At 53.9% G+C, this 21,861-nt stretch overlaps 1 protein-coding gene across 9 annotated transcripts in view; it reads left to right on the top strand.

The window, feature by feature from the left end:
* Positions 1 to 21,861, top strand: part of FAM178B (family with sequence similarity 178 member B) — a 122,767-nt gene that overhangs the window by 70,693 nt on the left and 30,213 nt on the right. For 7 of the 9 annotated variants that reach the window (XM_028832190.2, XM_028832188.2, XM_077958812.1 and 4 more), the window contains 3 exons: positions 3,989 to 4,082; positions 5,905 to 6,081; positions 6,297 to 6,394. In XM_028832190.2, coding sequence (XP_028688023.2) covers positions 3,989 to 4,082; positions 5,905 to 6,081; positions 6,297 to 6,394 — 369 coding nt within the window. Of the gene's footprint in view, positions 1 to 3,988; positions 4,083 to 5,904; positions 6,082 to 6,296; positions 6,395 to 14,704; positions 14,881 to 19,799; positions 19,868 to 21,861 lie in introns of those variants that run through there. The other 2 variants (XM_028832192.2, XM_028832194.2) reach the window with 2 other exon arrangements.

The following is a 21,861-nucleotide window of genomic DNA, read 5'->3' as shown; positions in this document are numbered from 1 at the left end:
CAGCTTTCCCAGACGCAGCTCAGCTTCGTGTGGGAGGAAAGCAGGGCTGTGTTGTCCTAGATCAGGGCCCAGGGAGCTGCCAGGGCCTCATGTCGTGTCCCAGACACACCGTAATATCTACCTCTGGGCCCCAGAACGTTGGCCTGGCTGGTGACACCATTTCCCATCAGAGGATTCAGAACTGCCCTCAAGGACCTGACTGACAGCCACAGGGGTGAATTCCCTGCCCCTGGCTCTGGGAGCAGGCTGGGGACCACCTGCCAAGCCCCTCAGGGCTGGAAAGGCTTTCATGCTTGGAGCTCCTGCCCTGTGTCTTCCTCAGGATAGGAGGATGGCGAAAATGCCTGGGTAGGTTTCCTGGACTGCTGCTTGTGTCATGGATTGGAGGGTGACCCCTCTGGGGTATTCAGGAAGCATCAAGGAGGTTCCAGCATCTCCTCCCCAAGGGCACGGCATCCTTCATGGATACATGGGCCACAAGAGAAACCCCACGGCAGGCCATCTTCTCCCTGTGGTCCTGCTTGTCCTGGCTCCTCACCAACTCAGAGGCTGTCTTGGGCGAGCTGGCTCCGCCCAGGCGCCTCTTTTCTGCTGACTTCCAGGGATGCCTCCATCCAGGGGAACAGATGCCTCTGGGGCTTCTCCTGGGCTACCCACAGCACCTCACAATGGCCAGGGCTCAAAATGAGGGACTCAGACATCTGTGCGTGGCCCCACCGTGACTGGGCTGTGTCTGTAGTTGCTCTGAGACAAGTCTTCCACCATGTCTTCCTGATCTCGGATTTCCTTAAAGGCCATCACCATCTCCTATCTAGTGCTTCTGGATTTCCGTTCAGAAAGATGTGGTCCTTCCACAGCTATGCCGTGCAGATCCCCTGGCATCCACCTTGTTGGAAACAGTGGCCCTCTGCTGAGTCATGAGACTGGGGAGGGGAAATGGGAGGACGTCTCGGGGAAAGGATGGAGCGTGGATATGAATGGGAAGAGGGTGGTGGGGGAGCTCGTCAGCATCCTCAGAGGGGCTCGTGCCCACGTTGCTACACAGAATGGGCCTTGCCAGGTGCCCCCATCTCCCCCAGGAGCACAAGGGAGGTCCTTAGGTAGCTGTGCATGGTCCTCCAAGGCTGTTCCTGCTGCCGAGCCCAGCTGAAGTTAGAGCCTGCTCCGATGCACGGGCCTGGCCGCTGAAGACCAAAAGCCTGGAGCTGCTTCCTGGTGCCAGAAGCCTTGGCCATTTGGTTTTCTTTTTCTTTTTCTTTTTCTTTTTCTTTGAGACAGAGTTTCACTCTTGTTGCCCAAGCTGGAGTGCGGTGGTACAATCTCAGCTCACTGCAACCTCTGTGTCTGGGTTAAAGCAATTCTCCTGCCTCAGCCTCCTGAGTACCTGGGATTACAGGTGCATGCCACCATGCCTGCTAATTTTTGGTTTTTTTTTATTTTTAGTAGAGATGGGGTTTCACCATGTCAGCCAGGCTGGTCTCGAACTCCTGACCTCAGGTGATCTGCCTGCCTCGGTCTCCCAGAGTGCTGGGATTACAGGCATGAGCCACCGCGCCCTGCCAGCCACTTGGTTTTCAAAGGAGCAGCCTGGTGCAGAGGCCAAAGAGGGAAATACACGACAGTTAACACGTTGACCGGACGTCCTATCAAGCGCGGGGGCAACTGGTTGAGGAGGCAGCTCTTGGTTAAGGCGGCAGTGGTTCTCATACACTACCTGCCGTCTTCCCTCTGAGGACGTCGGAATGCCATACAGATGGTAACTTCATTATGTTTTCAACTTTTGGGGGAAGATGCGGAGACCTGGGTAGAGGTCAATGATGTGTCCCTCATAAGGTTAATGAGTATTGAACAGTGTCTCTGAGACAGAAACCCAGTTCCTGGTTGCTGGCCACAGACCCTGGAGCCAGGCGTGGGACCGATGAAGCTGCTTTGCTCATAGAGTCCAGTGGTGGGACCCTCAACTCACTCTAACCTGCTGAGCCCAAGAAGGGAGCAGGGATAACAGATACGCCGTTGAATTCCCTGGCTGTGACCCCTTGCTGGCAGCCCCTTGCCGGCAGCTGATGGGGGATCGTCCGATGCTGCATCTCAGAACGGCGGCCGCAGATGCCAGCAGTTCAGTCAGATCATTCCTCCGAAGGGCACGGATTAGAGGACCCCATTATATTGCCCATGAGCCTGTGGGCCCACCGAGTTCCGGAACTCTGGCCAGCCAGGCCTTCACTTGGGAAGGCTGACATTTCTTTCCAAGGAGGACAGGGCTCTCCCCACAGCCACACTCCCCTCTCCAGCTCAGAGAACACGCGTCACCACCTCACACTTTTCAACGTTCCTTCTCCCCTTGGCAGCATCTCTGTCCTGCAGATGTTTGTCGTCGACGCTGCCTGCCCATGCTGACAAACCTGAAAACACACCCGCCTATGGGTGCACGTGTTGCACGCTCAAGGCTGGTACGAACCAGAGCTCCCCTTCACGTACTGGCACAGCCTGTGCCCAGATGTGCAAATGCCAGCCTCACCCATGCAGTTGTGGCCCTAATAAATGCTGAAATCTGGGAGAAGGACTGAGCCCCGCCCCCGTCTCCACTCCCCCACCAAGTTTGGTTTGTTGGCACCAACTTCCTGGTACCTCAGAGACAGATCTCCTCCTCCCCCTCTGAGCTCAGCGCCAAGTGGAGAAGAGCAGAGGCTTCACAGGAGCTGTAGGACGGCGCTCTTCCTCCCGTGTGCCAGGGGCCTGCCTGGAGCCTGCTGTCATTGGCAGTGTGGTTGTCGTCAGTATCTTCATTGACCACTGTTAGCAGGAACCTTAAGCCATTTTTTTAAGAGTGGAGAAGGGGGTGAGACCGCAGAGGGGCCCCTCATCCTAAGCTCATTTAACATACTTGAAATCAACAGTATTCATTTGGCGACAGAAAGGGTGAAGGTGATCGTGCCCAGGCTGTCATCCTGTGAGCGCGTGCCTGGGAGGGAGGCTTGTGGGAAGGGTGATGAGACTGCCATCCAGTAAGACCCACCGAGGCCCCCCTAAGTAAGCATCTCACCACCCTGTGTGACTTGGTCTTTAAAGCAGGGGGATTTTTCTTTTCCCAGCCTCGGCCTCTTACATCACCTGGTGCTCAGCCAGATCGGGTCCAGCACTCGGGAAAATGCCATGCTGGGCTTGTCAGCAGACAGCACATCAGCTCAGGGTGACACCTTTGGAGGAGGTTTCCAGGGCTGTTTCTATTCTGATTTCCGCCATACTTGCTGTCTTGTGAGGCAGCCCCTGTGACAGCTACCACGTGGAGCACTTTGCAGTGTATGCAGGGTCAGCCTTGCGGAGCGGACCCAGGGAGGACTCGAGGACTTTGCGGGGATTGGAAGTGTGATTTTCTGGTTTCCAAGTGCTGGAAAACTAAAGCTGGAGGCCTCACCTGAGTGGTAACATGTGGGAACTAGACCCCAAGGAGCACCCCACATGCATCCCCTGCTCCTAGAGTTCACACGGTTCTGTAGCCTCCTCTTCCACCAAGTCAGGTTCGGCCTGTGTGACCAGCAGAAAAGATGGGATGTCACTTTCAAGGTTAGGTTATGGAGGGCTGTGGCTCTGTCCTGGGCATCTTCTCGCTTCCTCTCTTTCTCACCGCTGGCTTTGGAGAACCAGTGGCCACGTGGAGAAACCCTGCGGAGAGGCCCTGGGGCCTGCGGATCAGTGACCAGGTAAGTGAGCCGGGAGGCAGGCCCTCCAGCCCAGTCAGGCTCAGGTGACCGCAGCCCCACCCAACATCTTGAGGGCAACATCTGAGAGACCCCGAGCCAGGACCACCCAACGGAGCTGCCCCTGGATTCCTGGCCCTCAGAAACAACGTGAGATGATCTGTGTGGAGGGATTTGCCGTGCCCAGCAGATGAGCAGCCTCAGGGCAGCAGTGCCCCACTTTGCGCCTCACTCCTGCTCCCGTGCCCTGTCCTGGGTTTCCCGTCGTCACTGTTGTTGTCTTACTGCAGGGTGCTTCCAGGCGAGGCTGGCCTGAGTGAGAACAAGGAGCAGGACGCTCCCCAAGAGGTGGCCTTGGACATCAGCCTGGGCCACATCTACAAGGTGAGTCGAGCTGCCTGCCTCACCCAGGGCACTGTCGGCTTGTAGTTCAGACCCATTCAGCAGCTTAATTCGGGGAGCGTCACGGAGAATCTCTGGCGAGCTCAGCACCACGGGAGGCATTGTGCTGGCTGTGGGCTGGATGCTACAGAAACCGTGTTATGGGAAACGGGTCCTGATAATAGGCCCCAAGAGAGGGTTCTTGGATCTTACACGAGAAAGAATTGGGGCCAGACGTGGCGGCTCATGGCTGTAATCCCAGCACTTTGGGAGGCTGAGGCAGGCGGATCATTTGAGGTCAGGAGTTCCAGACCAGCCTGACCAACATGGTGAAACCCCATCTCTACTAAAATTACAAAAACGTTAGCGGAGCGTGATGGTGGACACCTGTAGTCCGGTCTGCTCAAGAGGCTGAGACGAGAATTGCTTGACCTTGGGAGGCAGAGGTTGTAGTGAGCTGAGATGGCACCACTGCACTCCAGCCTGGGCGACACAGTGAGACTCCATCTCAAAAAAAAAAAAAAAAAAAAAAAAAAACGGACGCAGTGGCTCATGCCTGTAATGCCAGCACTTTGGGAGGCTGAGGCGGGTGGATCACCTGAGGTCAGGAGTTGAAGACCAGCCTGGCTAACATGGCAAAACCCCGTCTCTACAAAAAATACAAAAATCAGCCAGGTATGGAGGCTGAGGCAGGAGAATCGCTTGAAACCGGGAGGTGGAGGTTGCAGTGAGCTGAGATTGCGCCACTGCCCTGTAGCCTGGGCAACAAGAGAGAAACTCCATCTCAAAAATAAAAAGAATTGGAAGCAAATCCATAGAGTAAAGTGAAAGCAAGTTTATTTAAAAAGTAAGCGAATAGGCTGGGTACGGTGGCTCATGCCTGTAATCTTAGCGCTTTGGGAGGCCAACGCGGGTGGATCGCCTGCGGTTCAGAGTTCAAGATCAGCCTGGCCAACAAGGCAAAACTCCATCTCTACTAAAAATACCAAAATTAGTCGGGCGTGGTGGTGTGTGCCTGTAATCCCAGCTACTTGGGAAGGTGAGGCAGGAGAATTGCTGGAACCCGGGAAGCAGAGGTTGTAGTGAGCCAAGATCGAGCCACTGCACCCCACCCTGGGTGACAGAGCAAGACTCTGTCTCAAAAAAAAGCAAAAATGAAGAATGGCTACTTCATAGGCAGAGCAGCTACTATACCAAGGGCTGCTGGTATAGTATTTTTATGGCTATTTCTTGATTATATGCTAACTAAGGGGTGGATTATGAGTTTTCCAGGAAAGGGATGGGCAATTCCCAGAACTGAGGGTTCCTCCCCTTTTTAGACCACATAGGGTGACTTCCTGACGTTGCCATGGCATGTGTCAACTGTCACGGTGCGGGTGGGAGTATCTTTGAGCATGCTAATGCGTTGTTAGCATATAATGAGCAGTGAGGCCGACCAGAGGTCACTCTAGTCATCATCTTGGTTTTGGTGGTATCTGGCCAGCCTCTTTCCGCCAACCTCCTCTCTCATCCTGTAAGAATACCTAACCTCCTGGGAGTGCAGCCCAGTAGGTCTTAGCCTTATTTTACCCAGCCCCTATTCAAGATGGAGTCGCTCTGGTTCAAACACCTGTGACAAACACATTCTCCACACTTGTGCCTGCCACCCAGGACCCTGCAGGGGCCTCGAATCCTGGCCTCACTGTTTCCTGAGCTCCTACCCGGCATGACCGCGGGGCTCACAGTACCATCCCTCCTGCCTACGTGTCTCCCAGGGAACTGGTCCTCGAAGTCCTCTCCCGTTCCCCCACAGCCTGGCCACCCTTGCTCTCTCCTTTCTCTCTAGTTTCTGGCGCTGTGTGCCCAGGCCCAGCCGGGGGCCTACAGTGACGAGAACCTCGTGGGACTGATTGAGCTGCTGTGCCGCGCCGGCCTGGACATGGGGCTCCGCCTGCTGCCCAAGGTTGACCTCCAGCAGCTTCTGCTCTTGCTCCTGGAGAACATCCGGGAGTGGCCGGGGAAGGTACCACACGCCCAGAGCCTGGTCCTCACACAGCTTCATCACGAGGGACCAGGGTGGCCCCTAGAGTGCCCTGGGTGGGGATGGCATTGCCTGGAGGTCATCGGAATGCCCCTGGTCTCTGTGACTGCCCACTTACTCCCCTGTGCGGGCTGGGAGGCGAGAGCAGTGGGAAGGCAGCGTCCCCCTGCAGCCCATGGGGTGCCCCTCTCCTGCAGCTCCAGGAACTGTGCTGCACCCTGAGCTGGGTGTCTGACCACCACCACAACCTGCTGGCCCTCGTGCAGTTCTTCCCGGACATGACCTCCCGGAGCAGGTGGGTGCCGCTCCCCTGCTGCCACCTCCCTCTCACATGCATCTTTTCAGGTTCTTGCAGGAATCCAGAGTCCTCCCCATCAGCCCCAACAAACCTCCCCCGCCCAATTGCTAATCCCCAGGAGGGAGAACTAAAAATATAACTCACTAATGAGTTCTTTACAAATGAAAAAAAAAGCCTAATTTTCTTAACGTGGTCTTATTAGCAAAACAATTGCCTTGTGCAGTTAGCTCCTGCCTGCAGGGCCCCCACTCTCCTTTCTTTGGGGCTCCCTCCCCAGTCTTCAGCTCCTCCTTGTCATTCAGACCTCAGCTGAATTGTGTCCCCTGGTCACCCCATTCCCACTTGCACACTCTCGATTCATCCTTCTGTTTTGTTTTCTGCCTAGCATTTACCCTGCCAGAAATGATGTTACTCTCTGTTTCCTTGTTTATGGCTGTGGCTTTCCTCGAAGTCACCTCTACCAGAACACCTCCTTTGTCAGGGCCACTGCCATATTGTCCCGGATCTAGAACAGTGCCTAGCGTGCTGTTTAGCGCTCTGTAAATTCTTTTTTTTTTTTTTTTTTTCTTGAGACAGAGTCTCGCTCTGTCACCCAGCCTGGAGTATGGTGGCGCGATCTCGGCTCACTGCAAGCTCCACCTTCTGGGTTCACGCCATTCTCCTGCCTCAGCCTCCCGAGTAGCTGGGACTACAGGCGCCCGCCACCATGCCCGGCTAATTTTTTGTATTTTAGTGGAGATGGGGTTTCACCATGTTAGCCAGGATGGTCTCGATCTCCTGACCTCGTGCTCTGCCCACCTCGGCCTCCCAAAGTGCTGGGATTACAGGTGTGAGCCACCGCGCCGGACTGTAAATTCTTTTTGAATGAATGAAGTGGGTAAACAAACTCAGCCAAGGAGGAGATGAGGCCCACTGGCTGGATCTGGCCCTGCTTCTCTCTCCACCTTCCTTCTCCCACTTCTGGCCACAGTCTTACGGAACTGCCTGCCCTTCCCGGAGCAGACCACTCCCATCCACTCGCCTCCCTCTTCTCTCTCCATCTTCCCTTCTCTTTCTGGGCCTGTCCCTTTGCAACTCCTCCTGCCTAGAATGACTCCCTTCCCATCCCTCACCTTTGGCAGACACCTCTGTGTTACCCTCCACTGGGACCCCTTCCCTTCCCCTGCAATGTTCCGAGGGTGGTCTCTGGGAGCCGGCTTGGAGTTTGAATCGCCTCCCACCCCAGGGCCCAGCCTCGTAGAGGCTCTGCTTGTTGACTGAGTTACGTTCATGTCCTGGGCTCCGCTTCAGTGCTGGGCAGGGAGTCCCATCTCTTTCCCTCTTTCCTGGGAATCTGACTGGCAGAGAGGCAGGCTGTGCACAGTTGGGAGAGGGCAGGTTTTGGGACTTCTGGAAGCTCTGTCAGAGGCTTCCGGGACTTCGTCGGGGAGGCTGCCTGCAGCCCAGCAGCCTGGGGTTTCTTGGGATGGAGAGGCCGACCTGCCTCCTGATTCCCTGTTCTCCCCAGACTGCCCATCCACTCTGCTGTGCCGGCTGGAAATGACAGTCCTAGAGGTTTCTGCCATCCCCAGCTGCTACCCGTTTCATCCCTAAATCCTGTCCTTTCTGCCTTCTGTGTCCTAAACCCTCAGTCCAACTCTGTGGCAGCCAGGACCGTGTCTGCCTCACACAAATCAGTCACCTCCTTTCCTGCTTTCATCTCACCGGCTCACCTGGAGGGTGGCAGCGGCCTTTCTTCCCCTTCCCCAAAGTCTGTCTGCTCTGTAGATACCTGTGGGTTCCTGTGATGATCGTGTCTCTGCCTTGCCAGGGTCCCCATTGCCTGCAGGGCCAGGCGCCAATTCTTAGGCTGGCCCCCAGGCCCCCTCGTCCACCTCATCCAGCCAGTTTCTCGTTTGCTCCATCCAGGGCATGGTGTTCGTGGTGGTTTTTCTCACACATACACACAGTAAACCTCACTCTTTTCATGGCTGCATAGTATTCCCCTAGTGTGTGTGCCATAATAGTCTCGTAATGTAGCAGGACGAGTCACAGGCAAGAACCCCTCAGATACCAAGTTGTGGAAGGAAAGGGCTTTATTTAGCTGGGATCATTGGTGAACTCACGTCTCCAAAAACCGAGCTCCCTGAGTGAGTAATTCCTGTGCCTTTTAAGGGCTTACAACTCTTTATTTATTTTTTTTTTTTGAGACGGAGTCTCGCTCTGTCGCCCAGGCTGGAGTGCAGTGGCGCGATCTGGGCTCACTGCAAGGCCCACATGAGAAGGTCATGATCGATTGAGCAAGCCGTGGGTACGTGACCAGGGGCCGCATGCACTGGTAATCAGAATGGAACAGAACAGGACAGGGATTTCCATGGTGCTTTTCCATACAATGTCTGGAATCTATAGATAACATAAACCGGTTAAGTCGGGGTCAGTCTTTTAACTACCAGGCCTGGAATGCAGCATTGGGCTGTCTGACTACTGATTTCATTTCTGTCTTTTCTTTAAACTCCTACTTTTCCTTTGAGGCAGAAAACGGGCGTAAGATAGGATGAGGGGTGGTGTCCTCTCTTACTAATACTGGACATTCTTCCAGTGACTGTTTCTGTGAGCTTTGGGCATCTGTGCACATGTTTCTATGGGATAAATTCCTTGAAGTGAAATTGCAACCCTGAAGTATGTAAAGCTGGACCTATTAGTAACACCACCAAATGGGTATGAAAATGCGTGTTTTTCTGCATTCTCATTAATGCTGCATATTCTCAGTTTTGTTTTTGAGTTTTAGTCAATCTGGTGAGTGGAAAATGTCATCCTGTGGTTCTAATTTTCATTTCCCCGATTGCCAGCAGTGAAATTGAGTATCTTTTCATGTATTTATTGGCCTTTTGTGTTTCTCTTACTGTAAATTACCTTTTGGTATTTCTTACCCACTTGCCTATCGGTTAATTTATCTTCATATCAACTCTATGGATCTTCATGTTGCTTATTATGTTAAAATGAGTTTTCTCCAAAGGTTATCTAGATTGTCCTTTGTAAATCTTAATGTACGGTCCCTTTCAGTGAACTGGATTTTTTTTTCTTTTTTAACTTTTTCGGTTCTTTCTTAAATCTTAGAATAGATTTAGATTTACAGGACAGTTGTATGGATAATACAGAGAATTGATTGGGGTTTATGTGTAATTGAATCTTTCTGTATGGAAGAGGAAGGGTTTCCCCACCAAGACCGTAAAGAGCGTGTGCTTGCTTCTCTTTCAGGACTGGCTTCACTTTGTTTCCTTCAGCTCTTAATCCCAACTGGAATCGGTTTGTCCTTTGTATGAGATAAGGATCTAACTTGATTTTTTCCATCCCCAAACAGCCAGTGGGGACCCAGCGTCAATTTTTTTGCCTTCTGTTTTATTTTTTTAGATAGGGTCTCACTCTGTCACCCAGGCTGGAGTGCAGTGGTGCCATCATGGGTCACTGCAGCCTCCACCTCTTGGGATCAAGCGATCCTCCTGCCTCAGCCTCCTTAGTAGCTAGGACTACAGACACATGCCAACACACCTATCTAATTTTTAAATTTTTTGTAGAGACAGGGTCTCCCTATGTTGTCCAGGCTGGTCTCAAACCCCTGGGCTGAAGTGATGATCTTCCCACTCAGCCTCCCAAACTGCTGGGATCACAGGTGTGAGCCACCATGCCTGACCTTTTTAGTCTTAACAATTAATCTTTTCAAGACAAATTTGAAGCTACCTTCTCCATATCCTAAGTTTATGACTTTGCTCCTTCGTCTGCTAGCCCTGTTAAACCGTGATTTCATGGATCAGTGTCTTTTGTGGAATCTGTGGGTAGCTCCAGGGCCCGTGGCAAGTGCCCTTTAAGTGCGGGGAAATGAATGAGACAGAGCATCTTGCGCCTGCCTTTCAGGCAGCCACGTAGGCAGGGCGATGCTTCGTGCCAAGAGCTTTCCTAGGAGGGAGGGTGCCTTATCGGGATCAGTGTTGATTGATTTTATTTTTATTTTTCTAAGTAGATAAAAGCATTCAAATAAAATTCATAAGGTACCACGGAGTACCTTTTTGAAAGTACCCCTTTCAAATTTGATGTTGAAAATGCGCCTCTTCTCCTGAGCCAGAGCCCCCGGCTGGCCGCCAGCCTCTGCGTGGGCACGATCCGCCATTCCTGCACCTTCCTTGCTGTTCAGGGTGTGCTCTGGCCGTCGTCCCTGACTGGGTTGTAAAGGGCTCCTAATTCTTCTTTCCTGCCGCGTTGTACTCACCGGGTCTTCAGTGAGCTGCTGCTCCACTGTGCTGCCTGCGGCGGCCGCAGAGCTTACTGGCTGCCTTCACTGGTGGCTGCCCTACTGGGCTCTGTGCCCAGACTGACCCCAGGAAGAAGGGCAGATTGTTGTACGAGGGGCTGTCACACTCTTTGTCTACTCGACTGACTGGTTAAGCACAAAGCGAGAACTCCCGCTGATGCGCTCGTAGTACACCCGCAGCCCCTGCCTCAGCGCTCGAGACTTCACGGGATGCACTACAAATGTGAGGAAGAGCTGGGCCTAACCATGAAAAATGAACGTGAAGACGAAGGCAGACCACCTGAAACACAGCCAAGGGGAAGAGGAGGTTCTCGGAGGGAGGTCCACCTTGGGAGGTGGCCCCACTGGGGCAGTTCAGGCAGCGTTGGGAAGAGCAGCCTGCCATCCCCGCTTCTGTTCAGGGCTCCTGCAGCTGCTCGCATGCTACTGAAAGCTGATGTCCCAGGCTCCGGGGACCCTCCTCCTCCACTGCCTGCGGCTGTTCATTAAACATCCCGTGTGCGCCGCTTCAAAGCAGGTCAGATGAAGCCCGCTCACGAAGGCTGCCTGGTCGGATGGAGGAATGGACGAAGGCTGCCTAAAATGGCTCACAAAACCAGCCCTGACAATGACGTAGAGTTCCTTGCCCGTCAGACCAGAATCAATCCGAAAGGACAGTGCTGCCCAGCGTTGGCAGGATGTGAGGAAACGGGCATATGCTTCCCTGCTCGTGAGGTGCGGTCAGTAGTCCCTCTGGAGGCCAATTTGGCAAAATCAAGCAGATGACTTTAAAATGTGCACACCCTTCAAAAAACTAGATCGTTTTCTGGGAAACTAGATAGCGAAGATTGATCGACGAGGATGTTTGGCATAGTAATGTCGTGATAGTGAAGAACTGGAAACTGCCTCAGCGCCCCACCACCAACTCAGTTCTGCCCATGCTACGGTGTATTATACAGTACCTAAAAATGATGTCACAGGAAAATGGGAAAGTTAATGAAATAAGGCTGAATGGAAAAAAGACTTGGAAGCCATATGTAAAGCACGATGCCAGTTCTGTTTTGGGGAAAAGAAAGGTCATCTTTGGGTGTGAGGTTAATAGGAGTGGCTTTCGTCGCCTTGGGCTTATTTCCCCTTTCTTTTTTTCTTTTCTTTCTTTTTTTTTTTTCCCCCACTCTGTCGCCCAGGCTGGAGTGCAATGGCACAGTCTTGGCTCACTGCAACCTCCGCCTCCTGGGTTTAAGTGATTCTTCTGCCTCAGCCTCCCGAGTAGCTGGGACTACAGGCGCTATGCCACCACACCCAGCTAATGTTTGTATTTTTAGTAGAGACGGGGTTTCACCTTGTTGGGCAGGCTGGTCTTGAACTCCTAACCTCGTGATCCGCCTGCCTTGGCCTCCCAAAGTGATGGGATTACAGGCGTGAGCCACCGTGCCTGTCCTCTTACTTCCCCTTTCTAAAGACCCTGTTGGCCTCTGAGCTCCTGCTCTTACCCCACAGCCAGTTCTCACCAATTAGCCAGAATCACTTCTATTTAATAATTTCTTAAAGTTTTATCGGCTGGGTGTGGTGGCTCACACCTGTAATCCCAGCACTTTGGGAGGCCGAGGTGGGTGGATCACTTGAGGTCAGGAGTTTGAGACTAGCCTGGCCAACATGGTGAAACCCCATCTCTACTAAAAATACAAAAAAAAAAAAAAATTAGCTGGACATGGTGGCGTGCACCTGTAATCCCATCTACTCAGGAGGCTGAGACAGGAGAACCGTTTGAACCCGGGAGGCAGAGGTTGCAGTTAACTGAGATTGTGCCATTGCACTCCAGCCTGAGAGGCAGAACAGGACTTCGTCTCAAAAAAGAAAAAAGAAAAATTTGGTTATAGATAATTTCAAGACATATGACAAACGTTGAGAGGCTAGTAAAATGGACTCCATGCCCCCATTTTCCATCTCAGCAGACGCAACCATGGAGAGGACTCCTTCCCTCACCCAGTGCCCCCCACCCCTGCCCCAGATCATTGTGAAGCAAAACAAATAATAAGACATTTTGTTCAGTAGGTGTCTCTAAAAAGATAAGGTCTTGGTGGTTCGTTTGTTGTTGTTGTTGACGGAATCTCTGTCGCCCGGGCAGGAGTGCAGTGGTACCATCGAGGCTCACTGCAGCTTCAACTTCCTGAGCTTAAGTGATCCTCCTGCCTCAGCCTCCCAAGCAGCTGGGACTACAGGCGTGCACCATCCCACCCAGATAACTTCTTTAAACTTTTGTAGAGACAGGATCTCTCTGTGTTCCCCAGCCTGGTCTTAGACCCCTGGGCTCAAGTGATCCTCCCACCTTGGCCTCCTGAAGTGCTGAGATCACAGTGCCCAGCCCTCGGTGGGTATTTTAAAACATCATTACAACATGATGATGACACCTAAAACACTGAACCATAAAAGAGCTGTCATAAGCAGTTGAGTCACTTCCCTGCTCCAGAATCTTCCAAGACTTTGCATCATCTTGGAAGGAAGCCTGGAGTCTTTGAGGTGGCCGCTAAGGCCCCTTTGCAGTGTGGCTCTGCCCTCTCAGCCCTTCTCCCTGTCCCCGGGGTGCACTGGGCACTTGTGTCTTGGTGCCCACCCTCCCCCATGCCCGCACGTTGGTAGGAGACTCTTACCTTCTCATCATGGTGGTCTCTGCCCACATGTCACTGTCTCGGAGAGGCTTCACCTGATCCTTTTTTCCAAATGAGCTTCCACCTCAGGGCTCTGCAGAACCTCCCTTTCCTCATTTTTCCCCACTGACTGCCAGGACCAGAAGTGAACTGTGACCCGGCCCTCCCCACGCGTGTGAGCTCCCTGGGCTGGAGGGCTCCCTCCATCTCCCGCATGACTGCGTCCCTAGCACCCAGAACAGAGCAGGGACTGGAATATCACAGGTGCTGAGTAAATATTTGGCCAATAAGTAAAAGCCAACAGCGTTTGCCTCTCTCCTAATTTCTTCCCGTGACGGAAATACACGGAGGTTTGCAGGCAGTGTGGGCTTCCTTCCTGTGTTGAGGAGGCATCTTCCTCGCTCCCCTTCTGCCCAGAAGCCAGGAGTCAGGCACTCCTTTGTTCCACCTCTGGGAGCGAGACCCGTGCCTGACCACTTGGACGCTCCTGAGGACAGGACCCAGGGACGGCAGTCCTCTCAGGCTCTTCTGGGCAGGGACCCTGCTGCTCCATGTCCCTCGGCCAGGTTCTCTATCTTCTTGTGAATTCTGGAGCACCCCAGGATCCTCTTAGTGTTCTGTCTGGAGCAGCCAGCCAAGGAGGAACTGACTGATGGAGCGGAAGTGCAGCAGCCTAGGGGGAGAGCAGCCTCACGCCCGTCAGGTCCTTGCACACCGGGGATAAGAGCGGGGACAGGCACAGATGCACCGTGGCCTCCCTCGAAGCCCTCCTCATTTCCCTGCCGTTCGCATTCACTTCCTCACTGTGGGGCCAGAGGGCCCCATCTTTTCCCCTCACCACTGCCGGGCCCTGGGTCAGCACCTGGACCCCTTCTCCACTGTGGACTCCCTTCCTGCCTGTTCTCAGACCTGAAACTGCACGGCCAAACGGAGTGATGCTACATGGATGTCCCTTGTCCCCACCTTGGCCCGTGACCCCTTCAGGGGGCCCAGAGCCACTGTGAGTTCCTGGCCAGCCTCCTGGGGACCTCAGCAGACTCCATGCTTCCTGCTGCTGAAGCCTCTGCACTTCCAGCAAACAGCCACCCCCACTAGACAAACGCAGTGCGCTCTCAGTTCTCACCCCCTGCTGCCCACTGCACCCTTCATTCTGGATCCCGGCAGTCCTGCCTCTCCCAAAACCTGCAGTCACCTCTCATCCTTGTACCATTTGCTTTTTGTTCACTAGGTTTCTCTGCAGCAAATAAATGCGTTCCTGTGTCTCCTACCTTAAAACAGCCATTCTGTCTCCACCCACATCTCCCTCTCGCTCCTGCCGCAGTTCCAAACTTCCTCCCCCAGTTCTCTCTCTCATGGCTGAGTCCTGCCCACCCTCGGGCAGGTTGAGTGCTTCAGAGCATCAGAGAGAGCTCTCACTGTGGGCGGGTGAGGCTGGAACGTCTGGAAGGAGGCAGTCAAGGCCCAGTCAACCTGGAGATTTCAGAAGGGCCCCAAATCTGGAGGAACAAGAGGCAAGATGAAGGTCCCATCCGGAGCCTGGGCTGGAGCTGGAGGCAGACGGCAGCGGGAAGGTGGGCGGCAGTCAGGCCATGGTTGCCAGGAAGGGGACATGGCTGGAGAGGATGCAGCTCCCTCTCGGGGTGGGGTGGGGTGTCTGAGGGACCTAAAAGGCCAGGAGCTGAGGAGACACCTCCTGTGGCACCAGGCACTCCAGTCAACCTGCTCCATCACCAAGGACCCTTCCTAATGAGCAGCCAGCACTTCCTTCCCTGGGCTTCCCAGCGCCCTCCTGGCTTCCTCAGCTGCCCTCAGGGATACCCCTCCCCAGCCAGCCCTTGAGTCTTGGTGGACTTCAGGATTCCGCCCCAGCCCCTCTTGTGGCACAGGCCCATGAAGTTGGGGGTGCTGGTTGCCCCAATCCAGGACTGGGGCACTCTTTCCACTGCTGGGAGTGCCAGCCCACATCAGGCGTCACCTCTGCCGAAAGTGGTCCCCTTACCAGGGCTGGGCCCCTTCCTTGGCAGCAGCCTGGTGCAGGGGCACAAGGGTCTCCCGCATTGCGTTAGCTGAGGATGTCTCTGAAGGACCCTGCTAGCTCCGGAGTCCTCGTGGGGTCAGCTGAGGCCTTCACTGTGGCTGCGTGGCAGCCAGGTTTCCTTTGTCTCTCCCTGCATACATTCCTTGCATCCTCTCTTCCGGCGTAAATTCCCTGCGTGATAATACCCATTTCAGAGCCTACTTTCTGGGGAAGCCAGCCTGAGACACCATCTCGTTGGCATCAGAGGCCTCAATTCCAGGGACATGCTAGCAGCTCCCAAACGAATACCTGTGGCCAGACTTTGCTGCTGAGTACCGATCTGTGTGGCGAATGTCTGGGATTCAGCAGGTGGGAAACAGAAGTCATTGCCTTCCCAGGAGGACCTCTTCCCTGTCTTCCGTGGCTCCATGAGTGGCACCAGCGCCTGCCCACTGCCCAGGCTTGGAGTCCTATGGACAGTTTTGGTGCCCTGGAGCTCCCCAGTCTCCTAGAGTGCTCATGTCTCCTCCTCACCCTCCCTGTGGCTGCCTTGGTGCAGCTCTTCCTGCAACCCCCTTGGATTTCCGCCAGAGCATCCCACCCTCTCTTTCCAGGCTCTCCACCAGCTCCACCTTGTGCTGTCCCCGAGTGTGACCTTCCTTCATATGCTCATGTGGTCACATTGCTGATGTGCTTAAAATCCTCAGACTTTCCCCCTCAGGGTGAAATATGCCACAGCGCAGCCTGGGATTGGAGGGGCTTGGTGCCCTCTTTCCCAGGCTCACATGCCACCCTGCCCCCTGCAGGCTTCCACGCTTTTACCGCATTCTGGAACTTGGTAGCCACCCCAACTCAAGATGGTCTTTTGCCTCCAAGCTTTTCTGCATCTGTCTCCTCCTCCTGGAGGGGCCTCTTCCCATCCTCCTTCTCTGCCTGGTTCACATCTCTTCAGCCTCAAGACGAGGCTCGGCCAAAGCATCTCCTCTTCGAGCAGCCCGTGTTGCAGGCCCATCAGGCTGTCGCTTTGCTGACATGGGCCGTGGGCATCAGAGGGACAGGTGCTGTGACCGTACTCCCTGAGTCCACAGAGGCTGGCACGGCGGGGGGACTCACACAGCACCCTCGGGCTGTGTCTGCTTCTGGAGGGCAGATTTCAAAGAAGCATAAAGAGGTAGGACTTAAAAAAGAAAAAATAGATTACAGGGCTGGGCGCGGTGGCTCATGCCTGTAATCCCAGCACTTTGGGAGGCCAAGGCAGGTGGATCACTTGAGTTCAGGAGTTCAAGACCAGCCTGGCCAACATGGTGAAACCCCAGGTCTACTAAAAATACGAAAATTAGCCAGGCGTGGTGGCATGCACCTGTAGTCCCAGCTACTCCGGAGGCTGAGGTGGTATGAGCCGAGATTGCGCCACTGCACTCCAGTCTGGGCAACAGAGCAAGACTCTGTCTCAAAAAAAAAAAAAAAAAAAAAATCAGATTCTAAGAAGAGAGGTTTCAGGTGGGCTGGGAGATCTTGCACTGAAACTTTGAATATGGATTACAAAGGAGCCCAGCGAGGAAAAGGAGGGAAGCATTAAAGGCTGCAGGGGCTCCCCTCAGAGCTTGTTCGTGGTCTCAGGTTTGAGAAGGGCACCAGAGTAAGACAACCAGACACAGGGTGTGGACCAGTGGGAGTATTGTTGGGAAATGCCGAAGGCCATAAAAGGAGTTTCTGTGTAGTTATTTTTGAAGCAAGGAGTGTGGTTTGGGGCCAACAGTAAAATGTTAGCCCTGATGGAGAGAGAGCAACACTATGTGATTCCTATTTTGCTTCTGTCATCTTCGTCAAGGAGAACAGGTTTTCATTTGGAATCAAATATTGGTCGTCGAAAGGGATTAAAGCCTAAGAGAGTGGGAGGCTGCATGGCCGACCTCGCTGTGCAGAGGAGGCTGTGTCCCCGGCAGGATGACGTCTCCCTACTGCTGGGAGACACGCAGATGGGGCCGTGGCTGCATGGGGACTTTGGAGGCGGAGGGCTTCCAGGAGATGGGGGCGACGGTGCTTGATGTGCTCCTCCACGTCATTCCCCAGGGGATTCTGGCTTGGGACCACATACATAGGAAAGGATGCACTGGCTTCTAGGAGTCCTAACAAGAAATCATACCAGACAAGCCTCACTTTTCCACAGATGAACCAGAATCATACTCCAGAGAGGACTGTGCAGTGCCTGTATGTAGGTTTCCTGGGCATTTGGTAGAGGCTGTCGTCATAGCCTGGGTTCGGCATGACGGAGTGCAGGCCAAACGATGATAGAATGAAGCGGGCTCATTATCAAAAGGTGCTGCTGGCCATCAGACTGTGCCCAGAGGGCAGGCCCTGTCACCACCCCGAGTTCGGTCTCCACTCACAGGTTGACCAGGGCAGGCCCCGTGTTTTGGATGAGGCTGTTAATGGAACAATGGTCGGATTCACAGATGACATGAATACAACTGACAGCAGACTGAAGATCTCAGAAGATCTCAACCGACCGTAATGATGGACTGAGTTGAAAAGAGAGGCCCAGCTGCACAATTAAGAACAGGATCTGGGAAATGGGATTTGACAGCAAGACGTGTGAAAAAAGAAGACTTTGGGCTCAATCTGTTCACTGCGTTGTGTTGTAGGTCTGCCAAGAAAATGAGCATCAGCCTCAGCTCCGAGTGTCTCTCTTGAAAGGGAACATGGACAACCCCCAGGGCCCTCAGAGGACCCGAACCAAAATGGCAAAAAAAGATGCCGAAAGATGGGAATGGAGGGGCCGTGGCGCCTGCAGGAAGCGGCAGCCACGGGAATGTGGCACCTTCTTCCAAGCGTGGAGGACCTAGGTTGGCGGAGAGCTCCCTCCTGGACGCCCCGGAGGATGGGATCCAGAAGCTTTGAGTGGAAGTCCCAGAAGGGCAGGTTTTGGCGAAATGTGGGAACAATTTCCTTTGGTTAGTCCAGTAAATGAATTTGGGCCGTCTTGGCAGATAACCGCACTTTCTTTGCTCAAGTGAACACTGGTTGGGGGTGTGGCAAAGAGAATTAAAATTAAACTTCAAGGTGTTTTCTTTTTTTTTTTTTTTGAGACAGAGTCTTGATCTGTCACCCAGGCTGGAGTGCAGTGGAGCAATCTCAGCTCACTGCAACCTCTGCCTCGCAGGTTCAAGTGATTCTTCTGCCTCAGCCTCCCGAGTAGCTGAGATGACAGGCGCCCGTCACCACACCCGGCTAATTTTTGTATTTTTTGTAGAGACGGGGTTTCACCATGTTGGCCAGGCTGCTCTCGAACTGACCTCAGGTGATTCTCCCGCCTCAGCCTCCCAAAGTGCTGGGATTACAGGCAGGAGCCACCACGCCCGGCCGACTTCAAGGTGTTTTCTAAGCTTGAGGTTCTGTGATTTTTATCATCATACAAAGAAAGGGAGATGAGAATGGAAGTTGGTATGATTGTCCATGTGTACCTTTTAATTTGCTTATAACACATATGAATGGAAGGACATATAGGAGGACACTTCGTACCCTTTGCAAAAGAGATCATCCGTGTACCACTTGACCGTGGGACAGAACGTCTGCGGCTCCCCAGAAGCGCTGTCGGGCCCCTGCCAGGCATTCCCTCCTGCAGAGGTAATCACTTCCGTGGCTTCCGTCACATAGATCCGTTTTATCTGTTTTGTTGGTTGGTTGGTTTTTGAGAGATGGGTTCTCCCTATGTTGCCCAGGATGGCCTCGAAGTCCTGGCCTCAAATGAGTCTCCTGCTTCAGTTTCCCAAAGTGCTGGGATTACAGATGTGAGCCACCATGCCTAGCCCAGTTTTGCCTGTTTTTAAACATTTATATAAACGGGACCATGCAGAGTGTTCTCCCGTGGGTCTGGCTTCCTTGGCTCAACACCTGGTTTGTGGGACCCCTCCATGTCGATGTGCCTGGTTGTAGACGGGTTCCTCATGTTGCCCTGTGGTGGTCCACTCATCTGGGTCTGTGGCCGACTGTGTCCCGCCGTCTCCTCGCGTCCACACAGTGCGTGCTCAGACTGGTCTGTGGATGATCAGGCAGTCTGGTGGCTGTGGGCTTGCAGACCCCCGGGAGGGACAGCCAGCTTCTAAGCCCACCCCCTGGTTCTTCCCACCTGACATGTGCACAACAGAAGAGTCTAGGGAAGGAGTGCCGAGCGGGTGGCTGACAGGCAGCCTGATGGACGAGGCCCACGAGCCAGGCGGACACCCTGAGGCAGCGCGTCAGGCAGCATTGCCACGGTGGAACAGGCCACTGCTGTTGCTTCCTGAGCTGCCCTGGGGACTGGAAAAGGCAGCTCATGCCTTTGGCCAGGTGCCTGACAGCCTTTTAGGGCAGTTCAGTGTTGGCAGGGCCCAGTTCCCCTCCCAGGGAGTGAAGACAAGGGGCTCCAGGGGGGCTGTTCTGGCCTATGTCACCACCCGACATCCCAGCAGCCCACGTGGTTGGTGCCTTTGCCTTCCTGGGTGCCGCTTGCGGAGGCAGGGAAGCAGAGCGCTGGCATTCCACTTCTGACTGCGCTGCGGGTTTGGAAAAGTCATTTCTGAATGTCTCAGTGCCTTCGGCTCCTCTGAGTGCTAATCCAGTGTCCTGGTCTTGTGGAGGCCCGTGGTGGGTGGGGGGGACAAGGCGGGGGCAGAGGCTGGCCTGGCCTGGCCCGGCTGGTGCACGCCAGGGCTGGAGCCTGTTGCCTTATATGACAGTGACTGGGTTGGCCCCATGGCTTCTGCCTCCTCCTCTGAACCTGGTTGGAGTTCCAGGGAGGCCTTGTCAAGTGGGGTCAGGCCTCTTCTGTGGGAGGGAGAGCCCACAGCCAGCGCCTCTGCTTGCGCCCTGCACAGTTTGGGTGGTGTGGGGGTGCGGCTTTTCTTTTTCTCCTCCATGGAATAAGTTCTCAGTCTGCAAAATAAAAAAGTGGTCTTGTCCCCCTCCTCCTGCTGTGTCCCAGTGGGAACTGAGAATGCGGGACTGGGTTTAAAAGGCGGGGAGGGCCATCAGGATGAAAGGCAGCGGGCAGGCAGGGACAGCGAGGGGACTTGCCACTCAGATGTGGCTTTATTTTCATCCATTTACCCTTTTGGTGCTTTTTCTGGTGCTTTTCTTCATTTCTGGATAACAGCCCCATCCTGACCCGCCCTGCCCGCCTCTTCCCTTCTGGAACCACCCCTAGCACTGCTTTGCCGGCCCGCCTGCTCCCCTCACCCCCAGACCGGGCCAGCCCTCCTTGCCTGCTGCGAGTAAGCGAGTAAACGAGTAAACGAGCTCCCGCGCAGGCCTTGGGTTTTGGATTAATGAAGCCCAGATGCAGACTTCTGACTGGCTTTGAGTTAGCTGTGGAGCAGCTCAGAGGGGCCGTTGACCTCCCACTGTGTTCCCAGCCCAGCTGCTGCCGGGGCTCCTGAACAGCTGGAAAGCCGGCCCTGTCTGACAGAGAGGCGAAGGCCTGTGGGTGGGGGAGAAACTGAAGCTTGGGGCTCTGGGTGTGGGGCCAGGGGGTGGCCTGCACCCACGGGGGTCTGTTGCAGGGGCCGTAGAGCGGGAATGAGGGGCTTGTGTTCGTTATCCTGTGGCTCAGTCCGGGTGGGCGCTGCCTTTCCTCAGTGCTCTGGCGTGGGGGAAGTAGGGAGTGTTGAGTGAGTACACAGGGGCGCTGTGGTGTTGGGCGAGTACACGGGGGCGCTATGGTGTTGGGCGAGTACACGGGGGCGCTGCGGGGTTAGGCGAGTGCACAGTAGCAGGAGAATCACTTGAACCTAGGAGGAGGAGGTTGCAGTGAGCCGAGATCACACCATTGCATGTCAGCCTGGGCAACAAGAGTGAAACTACATCTCAAAAAAAGATATATATATATATATGCACATATATAATACTATATATTACATTATATATTATATATATTTAAAAATATATATATATATAGTGTATGTATATTTTGTATTTTTAGTAGAGACGAGGTTTTTCCATGTTGGTCAGGCTGGTCTTGAACTCCCAACCTCAGCTGATCCACCCACCTCGGCCTCCCAGAGTGCTGGGATTACAGACGTGAGCCACCGCACCCGGCTTAACCGGGCATTTTATATTTTAATTTGCTAAATCTAGCAATCCTGTCTCCCTTCCAGCTGAATCTTTTTTTTTCTTTTTCTTTTTTTTTGAGACAGAGTCGCACTCTGCCGCCCAGGCTGGAGTGCAGCGATGTGATCTCGGCTCACTGCAACCTCCGCCTCCCAGGTTCAAGCAGTTCTCCTGCCTCAGCCTCCCGAGTAGCTGGGATTACAGGCGCCCGCCACCATGCCCAGCTAATTTTTGTATTTTTAGTAGAGATGGGGTTTCACCATGTTGGCCAAGCTGGTCTTGAACTCCTGACCTCAAATGATCCACCCGCTTTGGCCTCCCAAAGTGTTGGGATAACAGGCATGAGCCACTGTGCCTGGCCTGAATTTTTTTCTTAATTGTTTTATTGAACTACAATGTACAATCAGAATAGAGCAAAGACAGTTAAGTGTATGGCTCAGTGCATTTT

Source organism: Macaca mulatta, chromosome 13 (assembly GCF_049350105.2).
Source record: "Macaca mulatta isolate MMU2019108-1 chromosome 13, T2T-MMU8v2.0, whole genome shotgun sequence".
Classification (NCBI taxonomy): domain Eukaryota; kingdom Metazoa; phylum Chordata; class Mammalia; order Primates; family Cercopithecidae; genus Macaca; species Macaca mulatta.
The sequence above is the reverse complement of the archived record's forward strand: the minus strand, read 5'-3'. Positions and strand labels throughout refer to the sequence as shown.